We start from the raw sequence: 24,954 nt of genomic DNA, 5'->3' as shown, positions 1-24,954 counted from the left end.
ACGGTATACCAAGTGATTTCTATATGGCAGGGATATCTATGTGCTTTTTATAGAAAGTAATAAACCGATGAATTAATAGTTTTAGTATTCTGAATACCTTGGTAAAAATTTAATCGAAAAGAACGAATCCCTTTAAATGGAGAGAACTTTTATCATGATCAAGCCCGAAGGTATCAAGCGAAGGCTGATGTCCAAAGTGATCCAAAGATTCGAGGAAAAGGGACTGTACCTAGCCGCTTCCAAATGTGTAATTCCAAAGAAAGAGGTTCTAGAACAGCACTATTCCCATCTGTCTGCCAGGCCATTTTTTGGTGAAATGGTGGAGCACATGATGTCTGGAATGGTTCTAGCAATGGTGTGGGTTGGTAAAGATGCTGTATCTGTGGGAAGGAAACTAATTGGAGAAACAAATCCTCGGGAAGCCTCTGTAGGAACTATCCGAGGAGATTATGGAATGGCTACGGGAAAAAACATCATCCATGGCTCGGACTCGGTTGAAAATGCCGAGAAGGAAATCAAGCTTTGGATTGGGGACGAAGCTCTGCCAATGTCCTTCTTTGATGAGAAATGGGTCTATTAAATTTTCTTCTCTATAATATTTCATCTTATTTTTATCCTCATACAAATTGTGCCGTAGAGATGTCTATTAGGCCAACTCGAGACAACAAAGCAGGAGTAAACCCCATAGTTCACAAGGCGGTTTCGATAGAATCATTGCTTGATACAAATATGTCCTCTGTTTCTCTTGGAAACTTGGAAAAACTCGATCTTGAGCTACACCAACTGTACCAAAAGTTAGCACCTACAACAACAGAAATCAACTCTCGGAAGTATATATTTGAAAAAATCAAAAGGCTAATAGTCCGTGAGATTCCAAATGCCGAAGTAGAGCCTTTTGGAAGCTATACTACCGGACTTATTATTCCATCAAGTGATATTGACATAAATATCCAGCTTGGGAATAACCACGATAAGGAATATTCTAATAGGTACCTATCAAAGATAAAAAGCCTCATGCTTAAGGCAGACTTCATCAGAAAAGAAACTCTATTTCATATCAGAAAATGCAGAATACCTATCCTTAAGTTTAGCGATAAAGTGTTTGGGTTTAAAATAGATATTTCTGTGAACCAGACAAATGGAATCGAAGCAGCCAAGTTCGTAAGCTACACCTTGAAGGAGCATCCTTACATGAAGGTGTTTGCCATTCTGTTAAAGCACTTTCTTACAATAAGAAACCAATCGGATGCAGCAACAGGAGGTCTCAACAGTTACTCCCAATTTCTTCTTCTTTTGAGTTTCTTCCAATTACATCCGCTTGTCCAAGAGAATCAAATCTCCCCTCTTAAGAATATCGGAATTCTTTTTATGGACTTTTTCCAGTACTATGGATGTGACTTTCCATACAAAATAGCAAGGATTTCAGTAAACAAGGCCGGATATGTAAAGAATGACACAAGAACATTGTCCATAGAGGATCCAACTGATCCCGATTGCGACGTGGCAGCGGTTTGTAGAAACTCCCAGTTGGTGCTTGAAATATTCCGGCACGCATACAAGGTGATGAGCATGGCTCTCAAGGCGAAGATTCCGCCCCAGAAGTTTTTGATTTCCTTGTGGTTTAGAAAGGAAATTGAAGACACAAAGCAGAGAGAAGAAATTCAAAGGATATACAAGGAAATTTTGAAGAGAAAAAAGAAATAGGAACAAAAGTATTTATTTCTTCTACCAAGATAGCTATATGGGTTACAAGTACATAAAGGAGAGTTTACCACTCGGAACATTCCAGATATTTGTACTCAAATGTAAAGTCACTTTTTTTCATGAAGGACCATGTGACATCATAATCGAAAAATAGAAAATCTCCTCTTTCATAATCTGCTGTTATTAGCTTGGGCTCGTCCAACCTCTGAAACCACGTAAAGTATTTTGTATGAAATCTCCATGAATACATCTTCAATTGTGCTGCAGCGTAGTATTGCTGAACAGTTCCGAGCTGTGAGTAGAAAATAAAGAAAAGTGTGTCTATATCTAGTTTCTTAAATATGTCCTGGCTCTCAAACACATACAACGGTGTTTTGGGAAAGAAGATGGGAGTCTCCACAGGAGTTCTTGGAACATATTTTCTCTCCAAACTCTTGAAATTAGGAATGTGGACAAGGGAGTTTGAAGTCTCTATTTCATAAAACCTTTTTATCCCCTCTTCGTGCTCACTACCGTAGAGCTGGATTCTTTCTTTGTTTATTTTCTCAATCTCCGTACAAACCTCGTTAAAGTCAAAACTCTTCATGCCCTGTGTTGATTTTGGCGCTACTTCTTTTTTTTTTGTCCCTAGGAGAATAGCTGCGTTTTTCCACACTTCTTCCGGTGTGAGCTTTTCTTTAAGTGAAGGAGACTTCATGTTTTTGTCTTTTCGTATCTCATCCTTCTTATTATCTTGAGATCTTTTCATATTCGGGGCCTACCTTCTTCTTTTTAATTTCCTCTATTCCTCCTCCCCTCTCATATGCACGATCATTTCAGGATTGTTTTAAAGCAACAACAACATTGATTGATGTGCATTAAAATTAGTTTACTCATACCCAACAAAATGACAAAGCCAAAACCTATGCTCCGTGGACGGATCCACCAGATAGCTTTTTATCTCACCATCGTAAAGACCTTTTTGTACACTATTTGCTGTTTTCATAAAAAAGGCAACTTTGGAATAATGATATATCTTCTGTCTCAGCTGATCTTGTTCGGTGTAAGCAGCACATACCATGTTACGTCGTGGAAGGATGAGAAGATAAGATCCCTCTTCCAGAGGCTGGACCACATCTCTATATTCCTTCTGATATCGGGTACCCAGACTTCTGTGATTCTTACCTTGGTTCCAGTGGGCACATATACAAAGTACGCTCTATTGATGACCTGGACAATATCACTTGCAGGAATTCTAAAGATCGTTCTGATGAAAAAGCTGCATCTGCATTTTGATCTTATGGTCTATATACTTCACGGTATTTCTGTTATTCCATTCTTCCGTATCATTGCGAGTAGCATTACAGTCGGGGATACTTCACTTTTTATATTGGGTGGTGCCATATACATAATCGGAGGACTCATTTACGGAATCGAAAAGCCTAATCCATATCCTCAGGTATTTGGATACCACGAGATATTCCATGTAATGACCGTACTAGCCAATTGGTGTTTTCTCATTCCTTTACTAAAAGGTTACATTTCCACTCTGTCTGGAAAATAAACTGCGTATCTTGTAAGTTTCCCCAAAGATCTTGAACCAATTTAATGAAAATACCCAAGCAACATAGTTTCATGTTCTCTTCTAATGCAACTCACTATGTTCATCTCATTGTACATTGCAGTACTCTATCTCGTTACTGGTCATATAATTGTGAATGTCTACCGCCACTTCTACACTTTCTCTCAGAATGTCACATGGATCGTGAAGGTATTTGGCCAACGCCTCCAAAGCCTTGTCATTTCCAATCGCTCCCAAAGCTTCTGCACATTCATGCCTAACCATCCCATGTTCTTTTTCATCTTCCATCCCCTTAATAAGGTATGGAATAGATTCCACTGATCTCATCTGGCCAAAAACGAACGATATTTCATGTTTGAATAGTGATGAATCGTCTCTCATAGCCTCCCCAAGAGAATGTATAGCATCAAGCGTATTTAGATCTCTCAAGTAAAACATCGCTTGGTATCTTCTATACAGACATTCATTTCTATCCAGTAAAATCTTTCTTGCCTCCTCAAAACTTCCTTCCATTGGAGATGCCGGGTCCCGAGATCCAAACTTGGACACAATATTTATTCCGTTCTTCAGTTTCATAAGTGCCAGATAGCAAGTCTCGGAAATAGGCTTCAAAGGATGATCGGAGTATTTCTTTAACGCTGCTACAATCTCTTCTGTTGCCTTGAAATTCCCCAGTGCTTCCGCCGCCTCATGCCTAACAATTTCATTCTCGCTTTCATCAGATAAAACATTTAGAAGTACCTTAATAGAATTTTCTATGCACATTTGTCCAAGAACATATGCAGCCTCATGCTTCAAGAGAACGGACTTGGATGTAAATGCCCCAGAAATAGCATCTACAGACCCAGGCTCCAATATATTTCGTAAATAGAACAGAGATCTCATTCTCCTTGCTATAGGGACACTATCATTTCTTAGATTGTCTCTTGCGGACTCGATATCCATAGGGCATTCTTTTTTACTAGTTTTGGCTCAGCGGCATATCCCTTAATTTAAAAGCTCCGAATCAAAGCCCCGTAAATGAAAAAAAAAATCAAGACGTTTGATCTTATGTTTTTGTCCATATGTAACATGGTTGGAATAGGAGTTTTTAGTATGGCCCACTATATTTTATCACAGACGGGAACTTGTGTCTCTTCCATCCTTCTAATAGTTGCTTCGGCAGTAATTGCAACAGTATTTGGACTATGTTACGCAGAACTTGGGGCAACCTATCCATATCCGGGAGGAGACTTGAACTATCTTGGAAGAGCATATTCAAAACATGTAGGAACTATTTATTCCATGGTTTCCATACTACTGATCCTACCACTGTCTTGTGCAGTTATGTCGATCAAGATATATGAGTGTTTTGAGGACGACATTGGAAGAGATTGTTGCATTGGCGTGGTATTAGCTCTATGCACTATATTTCTATCCTTTGGAGGGAGACTAGTCACATGGACAATGAGGGCACTGTTTTTCCTCAAGGTTGCCACTGTTGTCTCTCTTTTGGGAATTTCTTTGGTGTCGTTTACCGTAATTAAGAATTCTGCAAATCCCGCAATACTGGACGAAAGAAATAATACTGTGGAGATAGACTCAACGTCAATAGTTCAGGGACTGTGCTTTACGCAATTTTCGTTTGACGGATGGAACTGTGGAAACTACATTGCAAACAGAATACATAACCCTGCAAAGACCTTTCCAAGGGCTATAGTTGGATCTATATGGGCTGTAGCTTTCATTTACATACTCATAAGTTTATCGATGATGTGTGTGGTACCATACGACCACATTATTGGAAGCGTCTTTTTTATCGACGAATACTTCAAAGCAGTGGGAATCCCAGTTACTCCTAGAATTCTATCGGTGATAGTTACACTTATCCCCACCTTTGGATCTCTCATATGCTCATTTATTGTTGGTTCTGGGATTATCGAGTCTCTTATTCCAGAGAAATTCAACAAGAAGACGGAGGTGATGTCACTTATTGCTTTCTCTTTCATTGTCTTTGGATTTGCCAAGCTGGAGAGCATAACCTGGATGGTAAACAAGATAGCATTTGGAATATCTCTGTTTTATTCTTTGTCATGCATAGGTCTTGTACTTCTCAAGCTGAAGTATCCTTCTGAGGAAAGGCCCTTCAATCTTCCACTTTCAGTCCCCTTATTTGCATCGCTAATGGGAATTTCTATTTGTAGTTATATTATCTGCTGTAGCTAGAGAAAACATTCTTACTAAACTGAGCCTTTGCTCCATGTTGGAATCCAATAAACATCCATAAGGTATTACAATCCGTGTTTTAGAAGCCTGATGTGATGTATGTTTCATATGCTTATGCGTATAAAAGACAGACAGTTCCTTAGAACCATGGAGCACCGTAGAAAGGGGCTCGAGTCCTTCACTGTGCCCGAGCTCGACGGAGCCTCCTTGTCTTTCATAATACCATTAGGGGAACATACGCCGAGGGAAATGGTTTCGTCCATGTATAATGGAATATGCTTGGACCTCCATAAAATTCTTGTGGGAATAGGCCATGTCTCTGTATCTAAAAGCATAGGAAACAAGGTTCAGGTATCTCTGAGTATGGGCCATCCTTACGGCATTCACCAAATGATGGAGCTGGCTAGTAGATGCTTTAGATACTGCTACAGACTGGAAATCCCCCTTTGTCTTTACTCCATGAAAGCTGAGATAATGGAGAGAGTTAAGGAAATAATGAGTAGTACAGACACTTCCATTTGCATTAAGATAAGCGGGAAGGTTGAAATATTTATTTGTGGAAAAAGAAAGGCGTGTCTCAGTGCTCGAACGAAGATCCTATTAATGATCGAAGAAGCCTTTGGGAGAACCACAGAGATTAGGAGAATTCTCATACCCACAAAAGAAGTTATTGAGAAAGGAGGAAGGATATTCTATCACTCCAGAATAAACTCTGACGAATGTCTTATATCCCATAGCGGCTTAGGTCTTGATATCAAGGAGCCAGAGAAAATAATTGAAAGCCTTGTGCTTGATTCGCAAAAGGTTATGTATTTGCTTCTATACAAGGGAAAAGAAATCGAGGATATTCTATCTGACACCCAGACATACATAAACACAAGAAAGATATGCTCCGACTACACAGAGATAGTTCTGAAGGGCTTTGACCTTTATGAAGTCCGAAGAGCAAAGAACAAGATAAATTTATTGTACAACAACATAATGAAGGTTGTGATGAAAAACATGAAGCATTTGAATTATGATAATGCTTTTGTACTTCATATCAGCGACACGAGTTCCTTCTTGGTCATTAGCGAGAAGCAAAATTTACTGAGGATGGTAGAAGAAAACGGAGGGTATGTGGAGGCTGAGATGGACATAGAGACAGAAACAGTGGAGTTCCTCTGCGGAAAGAAAAATGGAAAAATCACAAGGATCATGAGAGACGTATGTTGTGGAATTGGAATACATAAGAAGCCGGGGAGCTCCCGGGTCCATATGGTCATAAATGGGCGCTCTGAAGCATTCAAAAATGCCTTAGAAATGATTGAAGACGAATTTCCTGAAGAGTTGACCTTTTATATTGATGAAAAACATCATAAAAGGATCATTGGGTATGGAGGGAAGAATATCCAAAAGATAATGAAAAAGCATGGTGTCTATATCAAATTCATGAATGAAAGAGAGAGAAAGAAATCTGCATACAAGGACAATGTTGTAATAAAAACCCCGCGGAAGAATGTCGAGAATCTTGTCAGCATGAGGAATGATGTCATGGGATTGATAGGGTGTTTCAAAGATGATACAAAGGGTTTGGAAACAGAAGTATCTTTGCACGACTTCTATGACCTAGGATACCCGGTATATCGACTTTTCTATAACAAAGCCGTTGTCAGAGGCTCTGAGATCCGCACATCATATTATCTAAAGGACGACAGTTACAGCCTGAATATTGGGCCTCATCTTACATTTAAATTAAGAAATAGCAGCCAATGGTTCATAAAAACCACAGAAGTGCTTCCTCTGGAAAGAATTTCTACAATGCATTGGCTCAAAGGCGTCGAGAGAATGTCTGCGTTTTCATGGTTGTTTGGACGTGGATATAACTCCTTGTTCAATAGTGAGAGAGAAGAAAGGACTAAAGGCCAGCTCCATTTTCTTGAGGCAAGCTTTCTATCTAAGAAATAAAAGATGTAAAACTAATGGATGTGGTTTCGAAACAGAGTGATTTCTAGTTTTGGATATGATTCTGAAACAGAGAAATAGAGCAATCCAACAAACACTTGGAAGCCATGCACGATGATCTACTCAGCAAAAAGATTGATGAGATATTGGAAATGGGAGAGGGTGTTAAGGCCCTCTTATTTGATGAAGACACCAAGATAATCCTTAGTAACATAATTCCTCATTCAAGATTTCTCGAGAACGATTACTTCCTATTTGATAATATAATGAACAAAAGAAGGGAAAAGATTCAAGGTATTACCTGCATGGCAGTAATACGGCCTGAGAGTATAAGATGGCTGATAGAAGAGGTGGCAAATCCATTCTATGAGAGATATATTGTTCTATTTACGAATCAGATGGATTCCTTGATGCTGGAAATACTGGCTACGAGCGATATATATTGTGTTATCTCCGAAGTTCATGAAATATATATTGACTTCTTTAGACAAGATGATTTTCTGTATACCTTCCACAGAGCAAAGACAAGTAATCAAGTATCCCCTTCCATAAGAAAAAGAACTTTGGATGGTCTTTTTTCCCTTATCATGAATCTAGGAGGAGTCCCAGCAATTAAGGTTCAAGTGGGAGACAAGTTGCTGCTAGAAGATGCAGATTCACTGAACACCAGGCTTATGAGTCTTGGGAGCAAGCAAGGAGGGACTCTCATAATCCTAGACAGAACTTTCGATATATATACTCCGTTGTTATATGAATGGAGGTATCAATCTCTACTTTATGAACATGCAGATTATGAGAACGGTGTTGTTCAAATAGGAAAGAAAAGTTATTCGGTAGTGGATGATTCATTTTTCAATGCTTCTAAATTTAAGGACATATATGAAGTTTCGGAAGATATCAAAGGCTTAATCAAAAAGGCCGAGTTTAAGAAGAAGAAGCTTCATGACTTTGTCTTCGATGATCTGGAAGAAAACACTAAGATTTCCCGGCAGCTAGAGGCACACCTTTCTCAGCATGGCTATGTGATGAGAGCATGCCTCAGGCTTAAGGACCTAAGCGAAACCGAGATGAACATCTTAAAAAACAACAGGACTAGTAAAGAAGAGGTTGGCGAGTACCTTACAAGAAAGGATATTTCTATTATGGAGCGGAGTAAATTGCTTATAATATACTCGCTCCGAAACAAAAGAAATCCCAATGACGAAGCTAAGAAATATCCAGACCTTATAGAAGAAGTGGAGTCGTTTACAAGAAGATATTCTATTGGAGCTTCCATACCAAGATGCTATGGATACAGATTTCACGATGGTATTGATGTTAAGCTAGGATATCAGCCTGCAATCAAAAGAATTGCTCGCCACTGGTGGACAAGTAGGCTTGATGATAGATACTTCTTAGAGATAAGAGAATCGGAGAATCCAATGGACTACATGATAGTATATGTCCGGGGAGGAGTAACCTACTCGGAATACAGGGCTTTGTATGAGTATTATAATACAGAAATGAAAGGGAAGTCTAGAATTTATGTTACGGGAGACTCGATGATATCTTATAAGGACATTATGAAGACCACTAGTTAGATTGGATACAGGTAAGCAAAGAATGCGTTCTGGAAGTCTAGAGTATTACAATTAAAAGGATCTAATTTATTCAATCATAAGAATGCTATCTGTAGGACTTTCATCACAAAAAATGGCCGTGGAGAGAGAGTAGAATCATCCCCAGCCCTACAAAAATCAACCCAATAGACAAGAAATAGTTCTTGGGCCCTATGACCGATGATTGCAAGAGACACACTCTTTTCTTTCCATATGGGAATATAGATGTGATATTCAGTTTGTATGTTCCTTCTGTTTCTACATTAGCTACTCCCCAGAGTTTTCTGAAGCTTGGAAAGGGAGATATATAAATCCAGTTGATAAACCTCTCATTTTGGCTTAGGTCCGGAATATCATCATAAACAGGCCAAAGAGGAGGAGAAACAACTTCATCCCTCGTATAAGACGGTGGCTTCATTGTGCTTCTTTCTGATTCCCATGAAATTCCATCTGTCTCAACGTCTACTCCATCAATCTCATATGTGTCGTGAGGGAAGCTGTTTGGGAGAAGTCCTGCAGGATATATAACCTTTCCATCGTCGTAAGCTAATGGTCTAGCCGCTTGGAGATTCTTCGGCCTTTTGCCTTGGAGCTGAGGATGGCTGATGCTCTTGCTGTATCTCAGATTGGTCTGGTAGAACTCTCTCATTTCCAAAAAAAGATAAATCTTCCCACTGGGAAGATAGACATCGATACTTGTACTGTCTGTGTATGGAATGATTTCCTCCAGTAGGCTGGCATAAACAAGTGTTGCCATCACCCCGAAGATCAGGTTTAGAAGGCCTAAGGTAAAGAATATTGCCTGGAAGTTCCTATTGGATTCGGATCTATAGGTCCCCGGGAGCTTCTGGGATAGAAGATGTCTTTTTATTGTTGATAAGTATTCTAGAAAGCTCATCCAAATGCAAGGTTCTGTTATTGTTTGGGGTAAGTACGTACCTTATTTAAAAGTTAAAGAACTAAAATAGAATTGGATCATTTCTCTTCCGTCTTTAAGAATGGAATGGCTGGTGGAACAGAATTCTGCACTTGATCAAACCTGCGAATGGCAAAGTTCATTGACTCGAAAATTTTTGCCCTTAAGAATGGTAAGTGATAGGCGAAGCATTCTAATTTTATAGACAGTTAAAAGAAGAAACCACGGGAGATCAAAGAAGAACAGAGGAAGTGTGAAGCCCATCCAGTGCGATAAGTGCGGCAGTGTAACACCTAAGGATAAGGCAATCAAAAGATTTAGGATTCAGTCTCTCATTGAACAGGCCTCATTTGATGATCTGAAAGAGAAAACCATCTACGAAGTGTTTGAAGTTCCAAGGATGGGCTATAAGTCACAGTTCTGCGTGTCTTGTGCGTGCCACGCCAAGATAGTTAGAGTCCGCTCTTCTCAAGGAAGAAAGATCAGATATGGATTCAATCCGAACAGGGTAAGCTCTCATAATTAAAAGACTTTCCGAACTTTCATAAAAATCCTCCAGGAGTCAGCGATTCTTAAGCCGGAGTGTTTTATTCTTTTACGGTTCTTATTACACCTACAGCAATGGTTTTACTCTCGAGCCTCAGTGCAAATCTCTGTCTTTCTTCTTCATCCTTGTTACCATGAAAAACGCAGATAGGAGATGAAACCACTATCTTTGCAAGAACCTTACTTCCATGGCGGCAGAATCTGATCTTCTTGTTATTGATGTCCCTTATTTCTTTTATTTTGCACTGAACGGTAGCAATTCCTACATGAAGAATACATGTATACCCAGAGCTTATTATTGTATCGACGTCGAGTATGTTTAATCCACATGTAAATTCCTGTGTAGATCTGTAATCCATGTTGTTGAGATCTAGTATTTTAGTTCCAACTGATACATCATCTGGATCCTCCTTTAGCTTCAGTTTCACAACATCTCCTGGATTCCCTTCCTCAATTTCAACATCTTCATCATCCATTATAGACGAAATGAAGTTCTTTGTATTGTGTGGCAGGATTTTTATTGGCATCCCGGGAGTTACCTTTCCGCATTCAACCTTCCCGTACAAAATCGTCATTCCCATTAGCTTTACCTTTTCTGTAACAGTAATTGCCAAAGGCACATCCGATCTTCTTGGGATTGTTATCTTGTCGAGCTCCGAAAGAAAAGATTCCCCATCGTACCATGGGCATGATCCTTTGTCCTTGATGTATTCTCCAGTAAATCCACTAACAGGAATAAATACAGGGACAGGAAACATCCTTCTAACAAATGCCGAGACTTTGTCCTTGATCTCATCGAACCTACTCTTGTTCCATCCCACACTTGGATCATCCATCTTATTAACTAGTACAATCAACCTTTGGACACTTCCGGCCTTTAACAAAAAGATGTGTTCTCTAGTCTGACCTCCCTTTTCAAACCCCGCCTCAAACTCGTTTATCCTTGCAGATATAACCAGTATCCCCACATCCGCTCGGTTGGCCCCATTTATCATCTCAAATACAAACTGGTTATGCCCCGGTGCGTCTAGTATATTTATTCTTCTGTGAGGAAGCTCAAACGATGCCGTTCCTACTTCTGTAGTCTTTCCCCTCTCTCTTTCTTCAGGATTGATGTCCAGACACCAGCTCAAATACCAACTTTCTCTATTCTGTTCTCGAGACATCTCCTTATACTTCTCCAATGTCCTTGGATCTACCAATCCCATTTGAACAAGGATCTGCCCGCATATCGTTGACTTTCCTGCATCAACATGGCCGACAAATACAATGTTGATAACCTTCTTTTGAGAAATACGTACTTTCTCCAAATCCATCAGGGACCAATTTCAAGTCCATTTATTGGGCAACAAATTTTTGGAGCTCCAAGCCCTGATGATGGCCGAGTTCTTTGCACGCAATCTCCATAAAACAGTTGACTTCTTGTCCAAGGTTGGAATAACATCTGATGAAATTTCAGTAACATTGTCCTCGAAGGAGTATCTTTCACTAACTTACCAAAACATAAAGGAGTACAGAAAAGCATACGTCTCTCTCCTTTGCAAGGCCAGTCTTCTCCATCTTGAAGAAGTCGTGTTTTGTGCATGTTGTTCCCAGAGAATCAACTTCATAAGAAACATAAATCTACTTCTTCATCTCAATAAACCTGTGGAGGTCCATTGGTGTGGATGCGAAAAAGACGAGTTTTTACTCTACATAGAAGGTAAGGTAAAAAAAGACTGCCGTATTCTCTCCGATGTTATTTTGATAAATCCATGGTTTTGGGAAGCATATCTGGATCTTGCAGAGATCGCCACCCCTGAAACTATAGGATCAATTAGCATTGTTGGTGGCTTAAGCGACTTCTTTTTCATGCATCTGTTTTGTACAAAGATGATCAAGAAAACCTGGACCCCGGCCTTTGTTCCTGAAAATGAAGTATGCGAAAGTAAGTGGAGAAAGTTCTCGGACGGACTCTGTATTAACATGAAATATCCGAACTTAGCCGGGGCTGTTCTATATCACCAGAAGGATTTTAAAGGATGCATCGAGGTGTTTGAGAAGATTACAAAAAACTCCTTTTACTATGATTTGGATTACATCGATCTCTATTCAAACGCTTTGTACATAAAGAATGATAATAGAGTTCTTCTTCTTGCAGAAAATGCTCTGAACATAAACAAGTATAGATCCGAGACAATGTGCTGCATAGCAAACTATTATTCTATGAAAAAGGAGCATAAGAAAGCAATTGAATACTTTCAGCTCAGCGTAAGGCTGAACCCTTCTTCTTCGATAGTCCATACGCTTATAGGTCATGAGCATCTTGAAATGAAGAATATGGAAAAGGCGGTTAACTCTTACAACATCGCTCTGAAAATGTGTCCTATGGACTACCGGGCCTGGTATAGTATTGGACAGGCATATGCAACGATGACAATGTATGAATATGCCCTTTTCTTTATCAAGAAAGCTTTGGAGTACAAGAGTAACGACCCTATTGTTTGGACAACTCTAGGGCAATGCTATATGAACCTGAATAAGATGGACGATGCTATTAGATGCTTCAAAAACGTCATAGAGCTGAACGATCCCGATGGATATCTATATATAGGAGATGCCTATAAGAACATGAAGATGTATACAGAAGCAGTCGTGTACTATGAGAAGTATGTTGAAACAAGCAAGGACGACACAAGAAGAATATGTTTATTTTTGGAGGAATATTTTAAAAGAATGTTTGATGATAAGAGAAGCTCTTACTATGCAAGTCTCGCTAACAAATAAACTCAACTCCAAAATACCCTTTCCATGGAATCAAGGGAAGAAATTAATAAAGAACTAGAAACAAAGCTTAAGAAGCTTGAGGAGGACATTGCAAATGTAATAGAATATAATCATAAGTTGAAAGAGATGATGGAAAGCCTTAAGGTGGAGGAAAGGCTTACTCTTGAATGGCTTCTCGACTGCTTTGACGGTTCTAGGTTTTTCCGTAAAAACCCCAGTCCCGCTATGGACTTCTTTATGTAAGGAAAAACCACATAATACCACTCCCAAGGCATTAATTTCTAAGAACCATTGGCAAATAAATTGTTTTATTCAGACTCTCTTTAGTGGAAACTTAAAGAAAACTGAGAGTCCCATAGCAACTAAAAACACACAGACAAGAACAGCAGGGCCATATATATCGTCGTATGGTCCTGGATCCCTCATTCTTATCATTTTGGCCCTCCATAGATAAAGGTACAAAGAATAGAAGGAGAAGATTATTGCTACAATGACCAGAATCAAACCAGAGAGACTAGCCTTCTCATCCCCAAGGCCCAATAAAGCACTTCCTATACCTCCTAAGAAGATGGCAAATTGGACCCAAGACAGAAACGTTCTTTCGTTAGCAAAAAATACCTTCGGCTCAACACGGACAGGAATCGATATTCTTTTTCCATGTACTTCTATAGGACTTAGCTTTTCACTGTTGCTGGGATCACTTTCTGCAGGAATATCGACTAGAACCGTATCCTTAAAAGACTTCTTGTCCACATCTGGCTGAAATGGATCCTTCCTTATGTCTACAGTTACTTGAGGAAGCCAATAAGGAATATCCTGGATAAATGGATACAAGACTGCACAACCATGGAGATACTTGGAAAACTTGTGCACATGCTCCACTAATGGGCCATTGATAAGCTCTTCAATCCACTTAGGATTTGTCTCGTCAAAACTTTGTGTTTTGATCTCGAGTATTGCATGAGGAAAGCGAACTATCTCATTCTTTGGGACATTTCTAAAGGGAAAGTCGCATCCCACATCACTTCTTCTCCATTTTCGGATTGGACCGGTTGGATCGGCTATTTCACCATCACTACATTCTTTTATCATACATAAGTCTGTATCAAGGCTGACTCTGACACTGGAGTCATTTGGAAGCTGAAACGCACTCCTTTTGTAAAACGTTCTGACAACAGGCCTTAACCCCCTATTGATAATAGACGACTGTATTTCTTCATACAATGTTCTTACGTCTTCATTTTTGTTCAGTTTCTCTACATCCTCCCATACATCTTCTCCATTAATGTATTTAAGCACGTCTTTTTCTTTTATCATAAATCTTAACTTCTTGCTTGACTCTCCAGTCCATCCATCTTCGTGTCTCTTCCTTTCGACAAACACCACTTCCGGGTCCTCAGAGGTATACCACCTTATCCTGATGGCCTCTGAGTGATGCAGTTTCTTAAGTCTCTCACTATAAAGATCGAATGTTACGTTATCAAAGTAAACAGACGATATGCAGGAGTCATGCGAACTCTTGTCCCATGAACTGTACGGACTCTTTCCATCGTTGTTTTTTGTGAAAACATATATTGGAAGATGCTGGGTAATATAAAACTTCACAGGTACTAAGTTTTCCTTGTGGACCCAATACTTGTCGGTTCTTCTTATAAACGTGCTGTTGCTTTCAACTTCTCTTTTCTTCATCTCTGAAACTTTAAGAGAAATCTTACTTGCCTTGTATATCAACTCGTCAAGACCCTCGATAGATCTAATCTTCCCTTTTAGCATCGGTTTGTAAGAGGGAAGAAGTTTGTACTTGGTGTGCTTATCATGTCTTTTCAAGAGCTTTTTGAATCCTATGACGTTGATTCTTATAAACTCTGCAAAATGCCGCATCTCCTCGGCCATTTCCTTTATCTTGGTCTTTGCCTCTCTATGTGATTTTTTCTCTAGTGTCTTCAGCCTTTGTACAAATTCGGAATGCTTGGATTCAACAAACCCAAAAACTCTCTTTATGTTGGAATCTAGGTCCTTGACGAACTCGTCTTCATCGCTCGAAGTAAACTCTTTCTCCCTAAACTTCTCTCTCAGATTTTCGTAATCAAGGTAATTGTACTTATACGGTGCATATACATTTCTCCTCAGATACTTCTGGAATCTCATATGTTACTAAACCTTTTCAAAGTAGTTATATACTACTCCTACTTGTTTCATCGCAGATAAGACGACTCAGGGAGTTCCTCCATGAAACAAGGTTTCCAATTCTCAGTCGTTTGTAATGCGTATACTGACTTCATTGGTTTTTTGACAAGGCCTCAATCTTCCGCCCTGCTTCCACAGATCCGATGATAAGCTCTTTAACCTCATTAAACTCAAATAGTGTGATATTATTCATGTTTAAAGCTCTTCCATCCAAGCATTTGATACCTTTGAGTGTCTTTGCAAGTCTTATTTCCTTGATCTTTTCAACAATCACCTTACTTTCTTCTATGTTCTCAACATTGTAGCAGCATTCCAGAAGCTTCTCTGCAAGAGGAAAGAAATATGGATGGATCTGAGAGTATTCATCGACTTTTTGTATTTCGGCATCCATTGTCGCCTTAAGATTTTCTATCTGCAGATACGATGGAAGTCTTATCTTGCACATGTTCGATTTTTTCAGAAGTAGGGCTGCATATAGCGGAATTCTTGCTATATCTAAGGGCATCAGCGCCGGATAAGTCTTCTCTAGAAGACACAGCTCTGGTATTGACGTTGTGGGTTCTATCTCAACAAGCTCTTCGTGGGCAATATGAAAAATTTCCTCTGGAGATATTGCCATAAGGACATTTACATATGCAGAATATATAGAGTGGGAAAACTTAGCAAGGGTACACTTCCAGTTGGAAACATAAATCAGGCTCCAAGTCCTTCTGTTTAAATCCAAGAGCAGTTGGTTATCGTCCTACTTCTTTCAATTCCTCTTTGTTGGAGTACGAAGTTATTAAAAAACAGGCCTTAACTGCCACCCTGATGAAAGCTTCAGGCAGCCTCGAGGTTCCAAGGATTCTCCAGAATAAATTAGAAAAAAATCTCTTTTCTTTGAGAATAGATAAAACCAAAGACAAAGGATCTCCAAGCACAGGATTCTTACCAGAAAACTTCTCAGCATGCATGAGTACTACGGAAATAAACCGGCCGCCAATTCCCATGAAGGACGGAAATCTTTTGGTTGGGTCTTTGCCCAAAATGTCTTAGCTTTATAACCTAATTGTATATCATCCCCAAGAACATATGCTAGGCGAAAGAACATTTAGCCTATCCGAGACTTTTAAAGTAATTAAAGTATTTCATAAAGGATCTATTCCATGTCCTAGGGGGCTATAATACCATGGAGTCCAGAAGAAGAAAATAAAAATCTAAATATTCATTCAAGCTTACATTAGCCTTTAGAGACAAGGTACTCCGTTCCGTTCATGGTTTTTATGTAAAACAGAGAGGAATCCCATTTGATGATTCTGTTAATTGTGTTTGCTCCATCAAATATCTTCAATAGCTCCACGACTCTACTAACTGGAATTGCACGCTTGTTTTCTGACTTAAATAGGATTTGGATTCTATTGCTCAAAAGAACATTATCCTCTTCCTCCTTAGATTTATTCATAAACTCCTCTCTTCTCATCCTTTCCTTCTCCCTTATCCTTTCCAATATGGTAGATGCTCTTTTCCTGGCTACTTCTTCTATTTTAAGATTTCTTTTCACCGGAATAAGGTTTTCGTTTCCAGAGGCTTCTTCCTCTTGAGCTTCTTCAGGAAATAAAGGCTTCCTATACAAGGGGATCTCTTCAAAGTCAAATTCAGGATGGAATCCATTTCCATTGTAATCATATCCCCTCTCTTTGAGAAACTTTAGGTGGCAATCTTTAACATACCTCTCAAGCTCTTCGTTAAATTCCCTTGCTTCTCCATTAATATAAATGACAAAAGTCCTAACTTCCTTTCCGTCATGGTGAATATTTATCCTTTTGAATCCAAAAAGCCTCGGAGCTATGTAATACATTCTTTCAATGTCCTCCACCTGCACTCGCTGTTTAACAAGATTTTCTATACATCCTAACGATTTTATAAAAATCGTTGTCAGGTTTCTTGCTGTATTAAAGCGTTGAATTGTTTCTAAGACGCGGAATATTCTTGACAACTTCTGGAGAGTCTTTGGAAGATAAAGATGGAAATTTAGACTCAGTCCTTTAAATTCTAAATGTGATATCCCACCAAACTGCCGAATCTTTTCCTTTCTCTCCTCATTTGATGTCGTTTTCCATTCCTCAATACAGGAATCCTCTTTATTAGAAGCTCCAAACACCTCTTCCCCATCTCTCGTACTCTTCTTCTCTAGAATTGTATTTTCTTCGCTATTCAGCCCAAGGTCCTTTAGCTTCTCCAGCCACTTCCCGATCAAGGCTGTTCTACCCAAGTCTAAATCCTTCTCAACCTTGGATCCTCTAGCCCTTGTAACCTCCTTCGAAGGATCCTTCCTTCTTCTAAGCGAGTACCTTCTCTTTGTCTCGTGCTCTCCCATCCTCCAAGCCCATCAGAAAAAAATTTATACAACGAAAAATTACAATAAAAATGTTCCAGAGGATAGGTGTTCATGCACTATTAGGAACACATGAATGTTTTGCCTCTGGTGCTTTGTTTAAAAGCGTTTAAAGGACTTTGCACAAGCTACATCCCTTCTTCTGCTTTGAGGGGCGTCTAAAAACATTCTTTATAATCTTTAATCAGACATCATTTTCCTATTCGGACATTTCCAAAAAGAACGTTAATGTATTCTTCTACCGATATACTTCTCACATAGCTCTTCTCGCTATCAGGCGCCTGCCCAACAAATCTTTTCGATACTTCCTGCACCAGTTTTCCTTTTCTTTCTCTTCCGGGCACAAGCCTGACTTTATATTTGTAGGTCGATATGACACTCCAAGGCCCACACACAGGCATCGAATGGACAATCTCCATCCCCTCCGGATCGCTCACAAACTTGTGGTTTTCCTTCTCATCAACCTTCATGTTTTCAACCTGCTTTTCAATATCCTCGAAAACTCGAAATAACAATCCTAGCCCATACTCTATCTTATGGCAATCCACATAGTTCTTCTTTCCCTTTATCATAAAAGACCCTTTTCCCAAATACTCCCCTGAAGGTGCCGTCTTGCTAACCTGTTCACCATAAACATACCATACAGGAGAAACAACATTTGTCTCCCAACATCTTGACATACAAAGCGCCATCGATGCCGTCTCTACAATAGTCTTCTCTGTAGGCTTCTTGACAATAATACTTGAAGCACCATGTACATCACTATGGAAGTACAAGTCTGTAGGCTCTAGATGCTTCTTAACAAGAATTTCATTCTGCTGGGCAGTTTTCCCCCCGATCACAAGTACACCGTCTGAAGAAAAGAAGAAATGGAACTTCTCAAACCAATACAGAGTTCTTGTGATTTTCTTAGTCTCCACCTTTGGCGCTATCTTCTTTAGCACTTCTCCAAGACTGTCTCTAGTCTTCCTAATCTTCTCTTCGAGTTTCTTACTTTTTTGATAAAACTCGCTTACATTATTGAATAGTGAGATATTAAAATCAATCGGAATCTCTTCTCCTTCTAAAGTTATCCAACATGTGTGGGATACAAAATCCGTCTTCACAATAGCCTTGGAAACCTCGCTTCCTTTCTTGTTCTCTTGTTCTCGGAACTTTTCAAAATCCGTCCATTTCACTTTGTTTTTTCTAACAACTTTGAAGATCTCCAGGATTCGGTTAACAAGATCCGCATTTTTTTCCAATAGCTCTGCCTTCTTCCTATAACATTCTCCCTGCTGCTCCATCTCCTTCATATAGTTTTCTTGTCTTTTTCTCACCTTATCCACTTTTGTCTCTCTATCGTTCTTTCCAAATTTCTTTCTCCCTTGAAAGAAATACTCTGCAGCATCATTAAATGTGTTGAAGTCCTTTGCCCCATCAGCCTTAAATGGAATCAGATTCGATGGCTTTCCCTTTTCCATGATAACACCTCCATATCCTTGAATATCCTCCATCGTCTTTCGGAACTCACTCATGAACTCCAAGAATATGCTCTTGACATCTTCCTTTATCGGAATACCGTTCTGTGCTGCTTTTTTCATGTCTATAGGATCAGCCTTGATCCGGGTGCCTAGTTCGTTCAAGACCTTCTTGACCAGGAGGTCGTCTAGGGGGAGAAAATCTTTCAGATCGTTCTTGATAAAAGCATCAATGCTAAGGTCAAAGTCAACCTTATTGAACACATACTCTGACCCTTTGACAATATCTAAGTCCTTGACAACCCGAAATATTTCTGCTATCTTTCCATCTTCTACAATCAAAATATTCCCCCCTGAAAAGAATTCAAATACAATCTTCTGCCTTCCAAGCTCTAAAACAACCACCCGATCAAATCCGCATTGATATATATCAACAACCTTGTCTCTTCTGGCCTTTCTTCGCAGAATCTTGCAGAAATGGGAAATGTCCATGTCATGCTCCTGCGTCAAGTGGATTCTAACACCCGGCTCGACAAGGAGGATATCTTTGTTACTGAACTTTATGTAGATGATTCTCTGAGATGTCGTATAGAAGTTCTGGATGAACTTTCCCACCAGTCTAGGCTTCAACTCGTTGACTGTTGCTCTGATGTCTAAAAAGGTGTATCTCTGCTTCATCAGGGCTCTTTCTTTCTGCAAATATTTCTGGAGTAAGTATCATCTCAAAGAAGATGAAACTACTCTTAACAACATATTTGTTTACTATACAATGAATCCCGAGACAAGAGAAGCTTCAACTGATGAATGGAAAATGGAAGCAGGCCTACTCCTCTCTTCTCAATTGTTATTGGAGTACAATGCATTTTACTTCTACACTGCATGTGCTGCCCATTTTGAAGACCCCAATGTCTGCCTCAAAGGACTGGCTGGCTTCTTCAAGAAAAACAGTCTTGAGGAAAACGAACATGCACAAAAAATCATTGACTTTATGAACATGAGAGGATTGAATATTGAGTTCAGGACCATAGAGGCTCCAGACATAAAGAAGTATGAAAAGACAAGTGATATTCTCAAGGCCTCCAAAGAGTTTGAGCAGACTGTGCTTGACAATATATTGACTATTTCTGAAATAGCTGCAAAAGCAGGAGATGAGACCATTGTCCAATTCTTGGAGGATTTTATCGCCGAACAGGTAGAATCTATTTCGGAGTTCAACGACTTATATGTCAACTGCACAAGATGTGGAGGAGAAGGCGTAGGTTTGTTCCTATTTGATCAGTCCTTGCTAAAGAGACATTAAATCAGTTTCCAAATTCTTTTTAGATAGAATCCCTTCAATTACCATTGCTTATATGGACGAGTTAATTTCACAGATTAGAAACACAGAAACAAAAGAGAGAGACGAAGCAAGTTCCTTAGAAAATGATAGTGACCATCCTATGGACGACACCGCATCTAAAGACCTGTCTGACGAAGATCCACATAACCCATTTAACCAGGAGGAAGTCGAAAAAACCTTAGATGAAGATGAAGAAGATATCCATGAGCTTACATCCTCCCAAGTTTCTACGCCGCTTCACATCATGAAGTTAGATTTTAATGTACTAAAGCAGATAAGAAGAGAAATACAGGCCAAAATGGACATAGATGAAATAAAGAAAAGCAAAAAGTATAAGGTTGAAGGAGAGTTTACAGGGATAATCAAAAAACTAGACATGTTTGGAGGAGATGTAGCTTGTTTAGAGCTAGTAGACGAAAGCGACTCCATATACGGGTCTTGTTCCCAGAGAGTGGTTGACGAATTTGGATTGAAGGTGGGTGCGATTATAGTACTGTCCAATTGTTCTCTATGGAAGATTAATGGAAATCATCTAAACATAGTTTCTGAAAACATAAGGAAGGCTGTTTAAGTAGGACTGTCATTTTTGTTTCAGGACCCAAAGAAATCAAGTATGTTGTTTTTTCTTTTGTCTAGGATGTTATTTCCATCGTCTGTGATCTTAAAATCCATCTCTGCGTACACTGGGCAATGGTCGCTTCCGTAGATCTTAGGTTGTATATCGCAATCCTTGAGCTTGTAGAAGAAACCCGATGGAATAAGAATGTAGTCTATTCTCGTACCCAAGTTGCGAGGGCGCAGGTTAAGCATGGTGTTCCAGCATGTGTACGACTCAGGCCTTGTATGCAGAATCCTGTAAGTATCTATATACTCCCCCGAGTCCACTAGATTCTTTAGCCACTTTCTTTGTTGTACTTCAAAGAAATAGGCTTCTAATGCATCTTCACTGCAAAATTCATAAGGAAGCTCGGTCTTGGACGGGCATTTCTTCATTCGTCTTGTTTCCTTCGTCCATCCCGTCCTCCCCATGCGTTGTATACGTAGAAGTTCATTGTAGAATTGGTAATGGTCCACAATCGAATATACTGCATTAAAGTCCCCGCAGATAACCATGTTTTCATGCATCCTAATAAACCTCCCAACTTCATTATAAAACTTAATCACTTCGGATTTATCCTTCCCGGAATTCTCGTCGAAAAAGGGGAAATACAGGTTCAGGACCTTGTAATCCCCGTGGTCGGTTAGCAACGATCTCCCTTCTTCCGAAAATGGCGAGGGGAGGATCCCTCGACAATACAGTTTTTTTGATACAATTGTTGAAACACCCGACCTTCCACTATTTCTCTTGTTTGTACTTGTAAATGTGATGTAGTCCTTGAGAGAGTGGAACTCATTCAAGGCATTCTTGTTTCCTCTGGTTTCTTGAACACATAGAATGTCTGCCTTGAGAGTTTCCTTGACATAATCATTGAACCTCAGCCTGTGGCTCTTCATTATATACTTACTGAAGGAGCGGATCCCGTTAACATTGAACGATGTTATCCTCATAAGGCCTAATAAATGTACCAATGGGCATATAAATATCATGAATATTTAATCATGAAGGATTCTAAAGGCTTTTTCCTTCACTCCTCTTCGCAAGAATATTCTTCAAGAACCTTGAAGATCCTGGCTGTTACGCTGTTGGCAACCTGATAATCGAAAGTAACAATCATCTTGAGGATTTCACAGAAGGATGTCACCAGCAGTCCTCTTTTTCGTCCTCTTTCGTCTCCATCCACGCTGATAAATATCAAAGAAGGTTGTGCATCATCACTGATGGCTCTCATGAAAATGTATTTTTGGCCATTATAATCGATATTCTTTACTTGGGTGCTTTCTGTGTAATCCTCCAGATCCTTTACATTCATAGAGCATCTTCCTTCTGTCTTGTACAAATGGTTTACGTCATCGAAGTTTGTGAGTTGTAACGATAGAACATCGTTCTTCAGGTCTTCTACCAGGCTAGAAAAGACATCCGTGTATTCCGTATTTACTCCCCTGTTTTCATAAATTATTCCGGACATTTTTAGGGCCTTGAGTAAATTCCTTGATTTTGTTTGTAACCCCAGATGAAGTATCTGTCTCTTTTTGTAGCACTTGCAATGGCAATTCCAGAAGATCTTAACTCCACACTTATGGCCATCAAAAGGCTTCACGAACAGACAAAGTACAGCACTTTTTACGAGGTTTTTGGGGTATCAGAAAACACATCTATCAACACTGTAAAGAAGCTATACCAAAAAATGATGAAGCGCCCGAGACCTATTCCTGGCATCGAGAAAAGAGAGGATGCTGTAGCTCTCCTGACTGAAGCTTACAACATCTTGAAAAACAAAAAACCTGCATATGACTTTATACTTGCCAACTCATACCTATATATTGGGGGAAAAGAGAACTTCAGAAACAATCTTTATGTAATTTTAATGTCCATTGTGGTTGGCTTGTTAGCACTCGACTTGATATATTTCGGTATTAAATATCTAGCCTTCATGGCCAATCATAAGAGTGCCCCGAAGAAGAAGGGTTCCAAGAAAATCAAGGAATCCGAGCCATCAATGGTGATTGTAAATGTTTTCCGCTCAATAAGATCCTTGATTAAAAAGTAATGGAATCTTGATCGCCAAAAGTTTTTATCTTTAAATTATACCATATGTTTGTTTGCTACCTTTTTCTATCCAAAAAACATGTCCTACTACAAAAATAATACTGCCCATAGCCTCCTCTATTGTTAGCCCTTCACACGCCTTCATGGTCGTACCTACATGCAATCCCACTTTCTCCGCTATGGATATCCATGTCTTCTTCTTCATAGGAAAACGGAACAATTTGTCCAGAAGATCTTAGTAGAATCTTCCCGGCTCTTTCCACAAGATCCAGTTCTTTGCAGTTGCTCGTAGCCTCATCCTCCACACGAAATGAGTTTTTATCAAATCTTCTCCACTCTCTGGAAAGCGCATACTCAACTTCAAAAGGCGTTACAACAGGAATGTGCATTTCAAGAGAACACTCAAAGAAAGGGCAATCAACAATCACAATGCATTCGGTTCCCTCTATTGTTATCATTCTTTCATACGAAAGATCCTTTAGAAACAGGAGGTATGCATTCTTACGCCTGGAAATAAGCTTTTTCCTTATTGACCTTGCCAACTCTTCGTAGACCCTCGATGTAAATATTATTGCAAATACCTGCAGATCCCGAACCATCTCTCCTTTGTTGCATTTAGATGCAAGGTACTGCATTCGGTCTCGCCCTTCTAATTCGTAGAAAGACCTGGCATTATATTTGTAGAGGTAATAGTCATAGAACATTTGATTCCTAGTCACCACAAGAACATCTCTGGAATACATTTCCTCAGACTCTTTCAAGGAAAGGACTCCATAGCTTGAATCATAAACTATACACCGAGAGTCCGACTCCAGATTGTTCTTGTCTTCCTGAGACATGTGTGTTTCTATACTTATGAAGTCCTTAAAAGGATGGATAGGGCAATAAACTCCAAGAAGCACGAAAAATTCAAAACTCCGAGCTTTTAAAGGGCAGAGTATACCCTCTCCATGAAGTAGAAATGTGTCTATACGGGGATGGTTTTCTCTTATGTAGTCATAAACATCTTTGATCATATGCTTATAATCCTCTGTGGATAGAAGTCCTACCTCGGTTTTCCCTGTTAGTTTTTGGTTAAGAAGATTGAAATCCATCACGGGGATATTCGTTATTTGGAAAATATCTTACTTCTGCAAGTCCTTCTGTTCATAATTGTCGAAAATACAAAAGACAATACATACAGCAAATTGAAGAGCATTTGTATTGTTCTAACTTCCCAACAAATAAATCCGTATATCATCACCTCAACAATGTAATGGGTGTACACAAACGTCTTTCGGACAAAGACATAGTAGTGGGAAACCAGCTGAAGGATATTGAGAAATAGAAACACATATACGTTTCCAATTCTCTTGTTCCTAAGATGTGCACAAACGAATGTGTAATACAACAGCCCGTGAATAAAGTGCAGGATACTCATTTTGCTTCTATTAGAGTATTTGAAAACCTTGGTTTCTGCAAGCCTACGTCCAAGATGAAGTGGATAGATGTTCTTCATCGGTAGTAGCAATGATAGAATCAGGCCGTATGCGTAAAAATACTGATAGTTATTCTTTGATATTCCTTGGGGTATGTGTCCGTGTCTTGTCAGGTTGTTCATGAACATGTGAGAAGCAACTGTTACTATTGGCAAGAGAATAAAATACACCGTCTCAACTAGCACAAACATCAGGGATATAAAGTGTTTTCTAGATGTCTACTGTATTA

The 24,954-nt window shown here is 39.4% G+C and overlaps 25 protein-coding genes across 25 annotated transcripts; 13 read left to right on the top strand and 12 right to left on the bottom strand.

Moving 5' to 3' along the window:
• Positions 1 to 136: 136 nt before the first annotated feature.
• Positions 137 to 580, top strand: Eint_061500 (nucleoside diphosphatase kinase A; the record flags this gene model as incomplete). The annotated part of the gene is made up of 1 exon (XM_003073069.1): positions 137 to 580. The coding sequence occupies one exon, from the start codon at positions 137 to 139 to the stop codon at positions 578 to 580; it is 444 nt and encodes a 147-aa protein (XP_003073115.1).
• A 59-nt stretch (positions 581 to 639) lies between these two features.
• Eint_061490 (DNA polymerase sigma) lies at positions 640 to 1,704 on the top strand (the record flags this gene model as incomplete). Its single annotated transcript, XM_003073068.2, has 1 exon — positions 640 to 1,704. The coding sequence occupies one exon, from the start codon at positions 640 to 642 to the stop codon at positions 1,702 to 1,704; it is 1,065 nt and encodes a 354-aa protein (XP_003073114.2).
• A 64-nt stretch (positions 1,705 to 1,768) lies between these two features.
• Eint_061480 (transcriptional regulation complex subunit NOT5) lies at positions 1,769 to 2,452 on the bottom strand (the record flags this gene model as incomplete). Its single annotated transcript, XM_003073067.1, has 1 exon — positions 1,769 to 2,452. The coding sequence occupies one exon, from the start codon at positions 2,450 to 2,452 to the stop codon at positions 1,769 to 1,771; it is 684 nt and encodes a 227-aa protein (XP_003073113.1).
• A 138-nt stretch (positions 2,453 to 2,590) lies between these two features.
• On the top strand, positions 2,591 to 3,247 carry Eint_061470 (hemolysin-III-like protein; the record flags this gene model as incomplete). Its single annotated transcript, XM_003073066.1, has 1 exon — positions 2,591 to 3,247. The coding sequence occupies one exon, from the start codon at positions 2,591 to 2,593 to the stop codon at positions 3,245 to 3,247; it is 657 nt and encodes a 218-aa protein (XP_003073112.1).
• Positions 3,248 to 3,352: 105 nt separating this feature from the next.
• Eint_061460 (deoxyhypusine monooxygenase) lies at positions 3,353 to 4,210 on the bottom strand (the record flags this gene model as incomplete). The annotated part of the gene is made up of 1 exon (XM_003073065.1): positions 3,353 to 4,210. The coding sequence occupies one exon, from the start codon at positions 4,208 to 4,210 to the stop codon at positions 3,353 to 3,355; it is 858 nt and encodes a 285-aa protein (XP_003073111.1).
• Positions 4,211 to 4,285: 75 nt separating this feature from the next.
• Positions 4,286 to 5,470, top strand: Eint_061450 (methionine permease; the record flags this gene model as incomplete). The annotated part of the gene is made up of 1 exon (XM_003073064.1): positions 4,286 to 5,470. One exon carries the CDS (start codon positions 4,286 to 4,288, stop codon positions 5,468 to 5,470), a length of 1,185 nt encoding a protein of 394 aa, XP_003073110.1.
• Positions 5,471 to 5,617: 147 nt separating this feature from the next.
• Positions 5,618 to 7,417, top strand: Eint_061440 (uncharacterized protein; the record flags this gene model as incomplete). The annotated part of the gene is made up of 1 exon (XM_003073063.1): positions 5,618 to 7,417. The coding sequence occupies one exon, from the start codon at positions 5,618 to 5,620 to the stop codon at positions 7,415 to 7,417; it is 1,800 nt and encodes a 599-aa protein (XP_003073109.1).
• Positions 7,418 to 7,521: 104 nt separating this feature from the next.
• On the top strand, positions 7,522 to 8,994 carry Eint_061430 (putative vacuolar protein sorting-associated Sec1-like protein; the record flags this gene model as incomplete). Its single annotated transcript, XM_003073062.1, has 1 exon — positions 7,522 to 8,994. The coding sequence occupies one exon, from the start codon at positions 7,522 to 7,524 to the stop codon at positions 8,992 to 8,994; it is 1,473 nt and encodes a 490-aa protein (XP_003073108.1).
• A 103-nt stretch (positions 8,995 to 9,097) lies between these two features.
• On the bottom strand, positions 9,098 to 9,910 carry Eint_061420 (Cdc50-like protein; the record flags this gene model as incomplete). The annotated part of the gene is made up of 1 exon (XM_003073061.1): positions 9,098 to 9,910. One exon carries the CDS (start codon positions 9,908 to 9,910, stop codon positions 9,098 to 9,100), a length of 813 nt encoding a protein of 270 aa, XP_003073107.1.
• Positions 9,911 to 10,097: 187 nt separating this feature from the next.
• Eint_061410 (40S ribosomal protein S26) lies at positions 10,098 to 10,454 on the top strand (the record flags this gene model as incomplete). Its single annotated transcript, XM_003073060.1, has 2 exons — positions 10,098 to 10,100; positions 10,134 to 10,454. The coding sequence occupies 2 exons, from the start codon at positions 10,098 to 10,100 to the stop codon at positions 10,452 to 10,454; spliced, it is 324 nt and encodes a 107-aa protein (XP_003073106.1).
• A 61-nt stretch (positions 10,455 to 10,515) lies between these two features.
• On the bottom strand, positions 10,516 to 11,790 carry Eint_061400 (translation elongation factor 1-alpha; the record flags this gene model as incomplete). The annotated part of the gene is made up of 1 exon (XM_003073059.1): positions 10,516 to 11,790. One exon carries the CDS (start codon positions 11,788 to 11,790, stop codon positions 10,516 to 10,518), a length of 1,275 nt encoding a protein of 424 aa, XP_003073105.1.
• Positions 11,791 to 11,848: 58 nt separating this feature from the next.
• Eint_061390 (cell division control Cdc23-like protein) lies at positions 11,849 to 13,240 on the top strand (the record flags this gene model as incomplete). Its single annotated transcript, XM_003073058.1, has 1 exon — positions 11,849 to 13,240. One exon carries the CDS (start codon positions 11,849 to 11,851, stop codon positions 13,238 to 13,240), a length of 1,392 nt encoding a protein of 463 aa, XP_003073104.1.
• A 24-nt stretch (positions 13,241 to 13,264) lies between these two features.
• Eint_061385 (uncharacterized protein) lies at positions 13,265 to 13,483 on the top strand (the record flags this gene model as incomplete). The annotated part of the gene is made up of 1 exon (XM_009163603.1): positions 13,265 to 13,483. The coding sequence occupies one exon, from the start codon at positions 13,265 to 13,267 to the stop codon at positions 13,481 to 13,483; it is 219 nt and encodes a 72-aa protein (XP_009161867.1).
• Positions 13,484 to 13,552: 69 nt separating this feature from the next.
• Eint_061380 (putative polyphosphate synthetase Vtc4) lies at positions 13,553 to 15,388 on the bottom strand (the record flags this gene model as incomplete). The annotated part of the gene is made up of 1 exon (XM_003073057.1): positions 13,553 to 15,388. One exon carries the CDS (start codon positions 15,386 to 15,388, stop codon positions 13,553 to 13,555), a length of 1,836 nt encoding a protein of 611 aa, XP_003073103.1.
• Positions 15,389 to 15,518: 130 nt separating this feature from the next.
• Positions 15,519 to 16,046, bottom strand: Eint_061370 (uncharacterized protein; the record flags this gene model as incomplete). Its single annotated transcript, XM_003073056.1, has 1 exon — positions 15,519 to 16,046. The coding sequence occupies one exon, from the start codon at positions 16,044 to 16,046 to the stop codon at positions 15,519 to 15,521; it is 528 nt and encodes a 175-aa protein (XP_003073102.1).
• A 191-nt stretch (positions 16,047 to 16,237) lies between these two features.
• On the top strand, positions 16,238 to 16,462 carry Eint_061365 (uncharacterized protein; the record flags this gene model as incomplete). Its single annotated transcript, XM_009163602.1, has 1 exon — positions 16,238 to 16,462. The coding sequence occupies one exon, from the start codon at positions 16,238 to 16,240 to the stop codon at positions 16,460 to 16,462; it is 225 nt and encodes a 74-aa protein (XP_009161866.1).
• Positions 16,463 to 16,646: 184 nt separating this feature from the next.
• Positions 16,647 to 17,783, bottom strand: Eint_061360 (uncharacterized protein; the record flags this gene model as incomplete). Its single annotated transcript, XM_003073055.1, has 1 exon — positions 16,647 to 17,783. One exon carries the CDS (start codon positions 17,781 to 17,783, stop codon positions 16,647 to 16,649), a length of 1,137 nt encoding a protein of 378 aa, XP_003073101.1.
• Positions 17,784 to 17,992: 209 nt separating this feature from the next.
• Eint_061350 (putative RNA-binding protein) lies at positions 17,993 to 19,939 on the bottom strand (the record flags this gene model as incomplete). Its single annotated transcript, XM_003073054.1, has 1 exon — positions 17,993 to 19,939. The coding sequence occupies one exon, from the start codon at positions 19,937 to 19,939 to the stop codon at positions 17,993 to 17,995; it is 1,947 nt and encodes a 648-aa protein (XP_003073100.1).
• Positions 19,940 to 20,030: 91 nt separating this feature from the next.
• Eint_061340 (soma ferritin) lies at positions 20,031 to 20,561 on the top strand (the record flags this gene model as incomplete). The annotated part of the gene is made up of 1 exon (XM_003073053.1): positions 20,031 to 20,561. The coding sequence occupies one exon, from the start codon at positions 20,031 to 20,033 to the stop codon at positions 20,559 to 20,561; it is 531 nt and encodes a 176-aa protein (XP_003073099.1).
• A 52-nt stretch (positions 20,562 to 20,613) lies between these two features.
• Eint_061330 (uncharacterized protein) lies at positions 20,614 to 21,171 on the top strand (the record flags this gene model as incomplete). The annotated part of the gene is made up of 1 exon (XM_003073052.1): positions 20,614 to 21,171. One exon carries the CDS (start codon positions 20,614 to 20,616, stop codon positions 21,169 to 21,171), a length of 558 nt encoding a protein of 185 aa, XP_003073098.1.
• A 20-nt stretch (positions 21,172 to 21,191) lies between these two features.
• Positions 21,192 to 22,148, bottom strand: Eint_061320 (exodeoxyribonuclease III; the record flags this gene model as incomplete). The annotated part of the gene is made up of 1 exon (XM_003073051.2): positions 21,192 to 22,148. One exon carries the CDS (start codon positions 22,146 to 22,148, stop codon positions 21,192 to 21,194), a length of 957 nt encoding a protein of 318 aa, XP_003073097.2.
• Positions 22,149 to 22,225: 77 nt separating this feature from the next.
• On the bottom strand, positions 22,226 to 22,666 carry Eint_061310 (uncharacterized protein; the record flags this gene model as incomplete). The annotated part of the gene is made up of 1 exon (XM_003073050.1): positions 22,226 to 22,666. One exon carries the CDS (start codon positions 22,664 to 22,666, stop codon positions 22,226 to 22,228), a length of 441 nt encoding a protein of 146 aa, XP_003073096.1.
• Positions 22,667 to 22,711: 45 nt separating this feature from the next.
• Positions 22,712 to 23,248, top strand: Eint_061300 (uncharacterized protein; the record flags this gene model as incomplete). Its single annotated transcript, XM_003073049.1, has 1 exon — positions 22,712 to 23,248. The coding sequence occupies one exon, from the start codon at positions 22,712 to 22,714 to the stop codon at positions 23,246 to 23,248; it is 537 nt and encodes a 178-aa protein (XP_003073095.1).
• A 130-nt stretch (positions 23,249 to 23,378) lies between these two features.
• Eint_061290 (diphthamide synthase subunit DPH2) lies at positions 23,379 to 24,341 on the bottom strand (the record flags this gene model as incomplete). Its single annotated transcript, XM_003073048.1, has 1 exon — positions 23,379 to 24,341. One exon carries the CDS (start codon positions 24,339 to 24,341, stop codon positions 23,379 to 23,381), a length of 963 nt encoding a protein of 320 aa, XP_003073094.1.
• Positions 24,342 to 24,355: 14 nt separating this feature from the next.
• On the bottom strand, positions 24,356 to 24,916 carry Eint_061280 (uncharacterized protein; the record flags this gene model as incomplete). Its single annotated transcript, XM_003073047.1, has 1 exon — positions 24,356 to 24,916. One exon carries the CDS (start codon positions 24,914 to 24,916, stop codon positions 24,356 to 24,358), a length of 561 nt encoding a protein of 186 aa, XP_003073093.1.
• Positions 24,917 to 24,954: the final 38 nt, after the last annotated feature.

Source organism: Encephalitozoon intestinalis, chromosome VI, assembly GCF_000146465.1.
Source record: "Encephalitozoon intestinalis ATCC 50506 chromosome VI, complete sequence".
In the NCBI taxonomy this organism is placed as follows: domain Eukaryota; kingdom Fungi; phylum Microsporidia; family Unikaryonidae; genus Encephalitozoon; species Encephalitozoon intestinalis.
The sequence above is the reverse complement of the archived record's forward strand: the minus strand, read 5'-3'. Positions and strand labels throughout refer to the sequence as shown.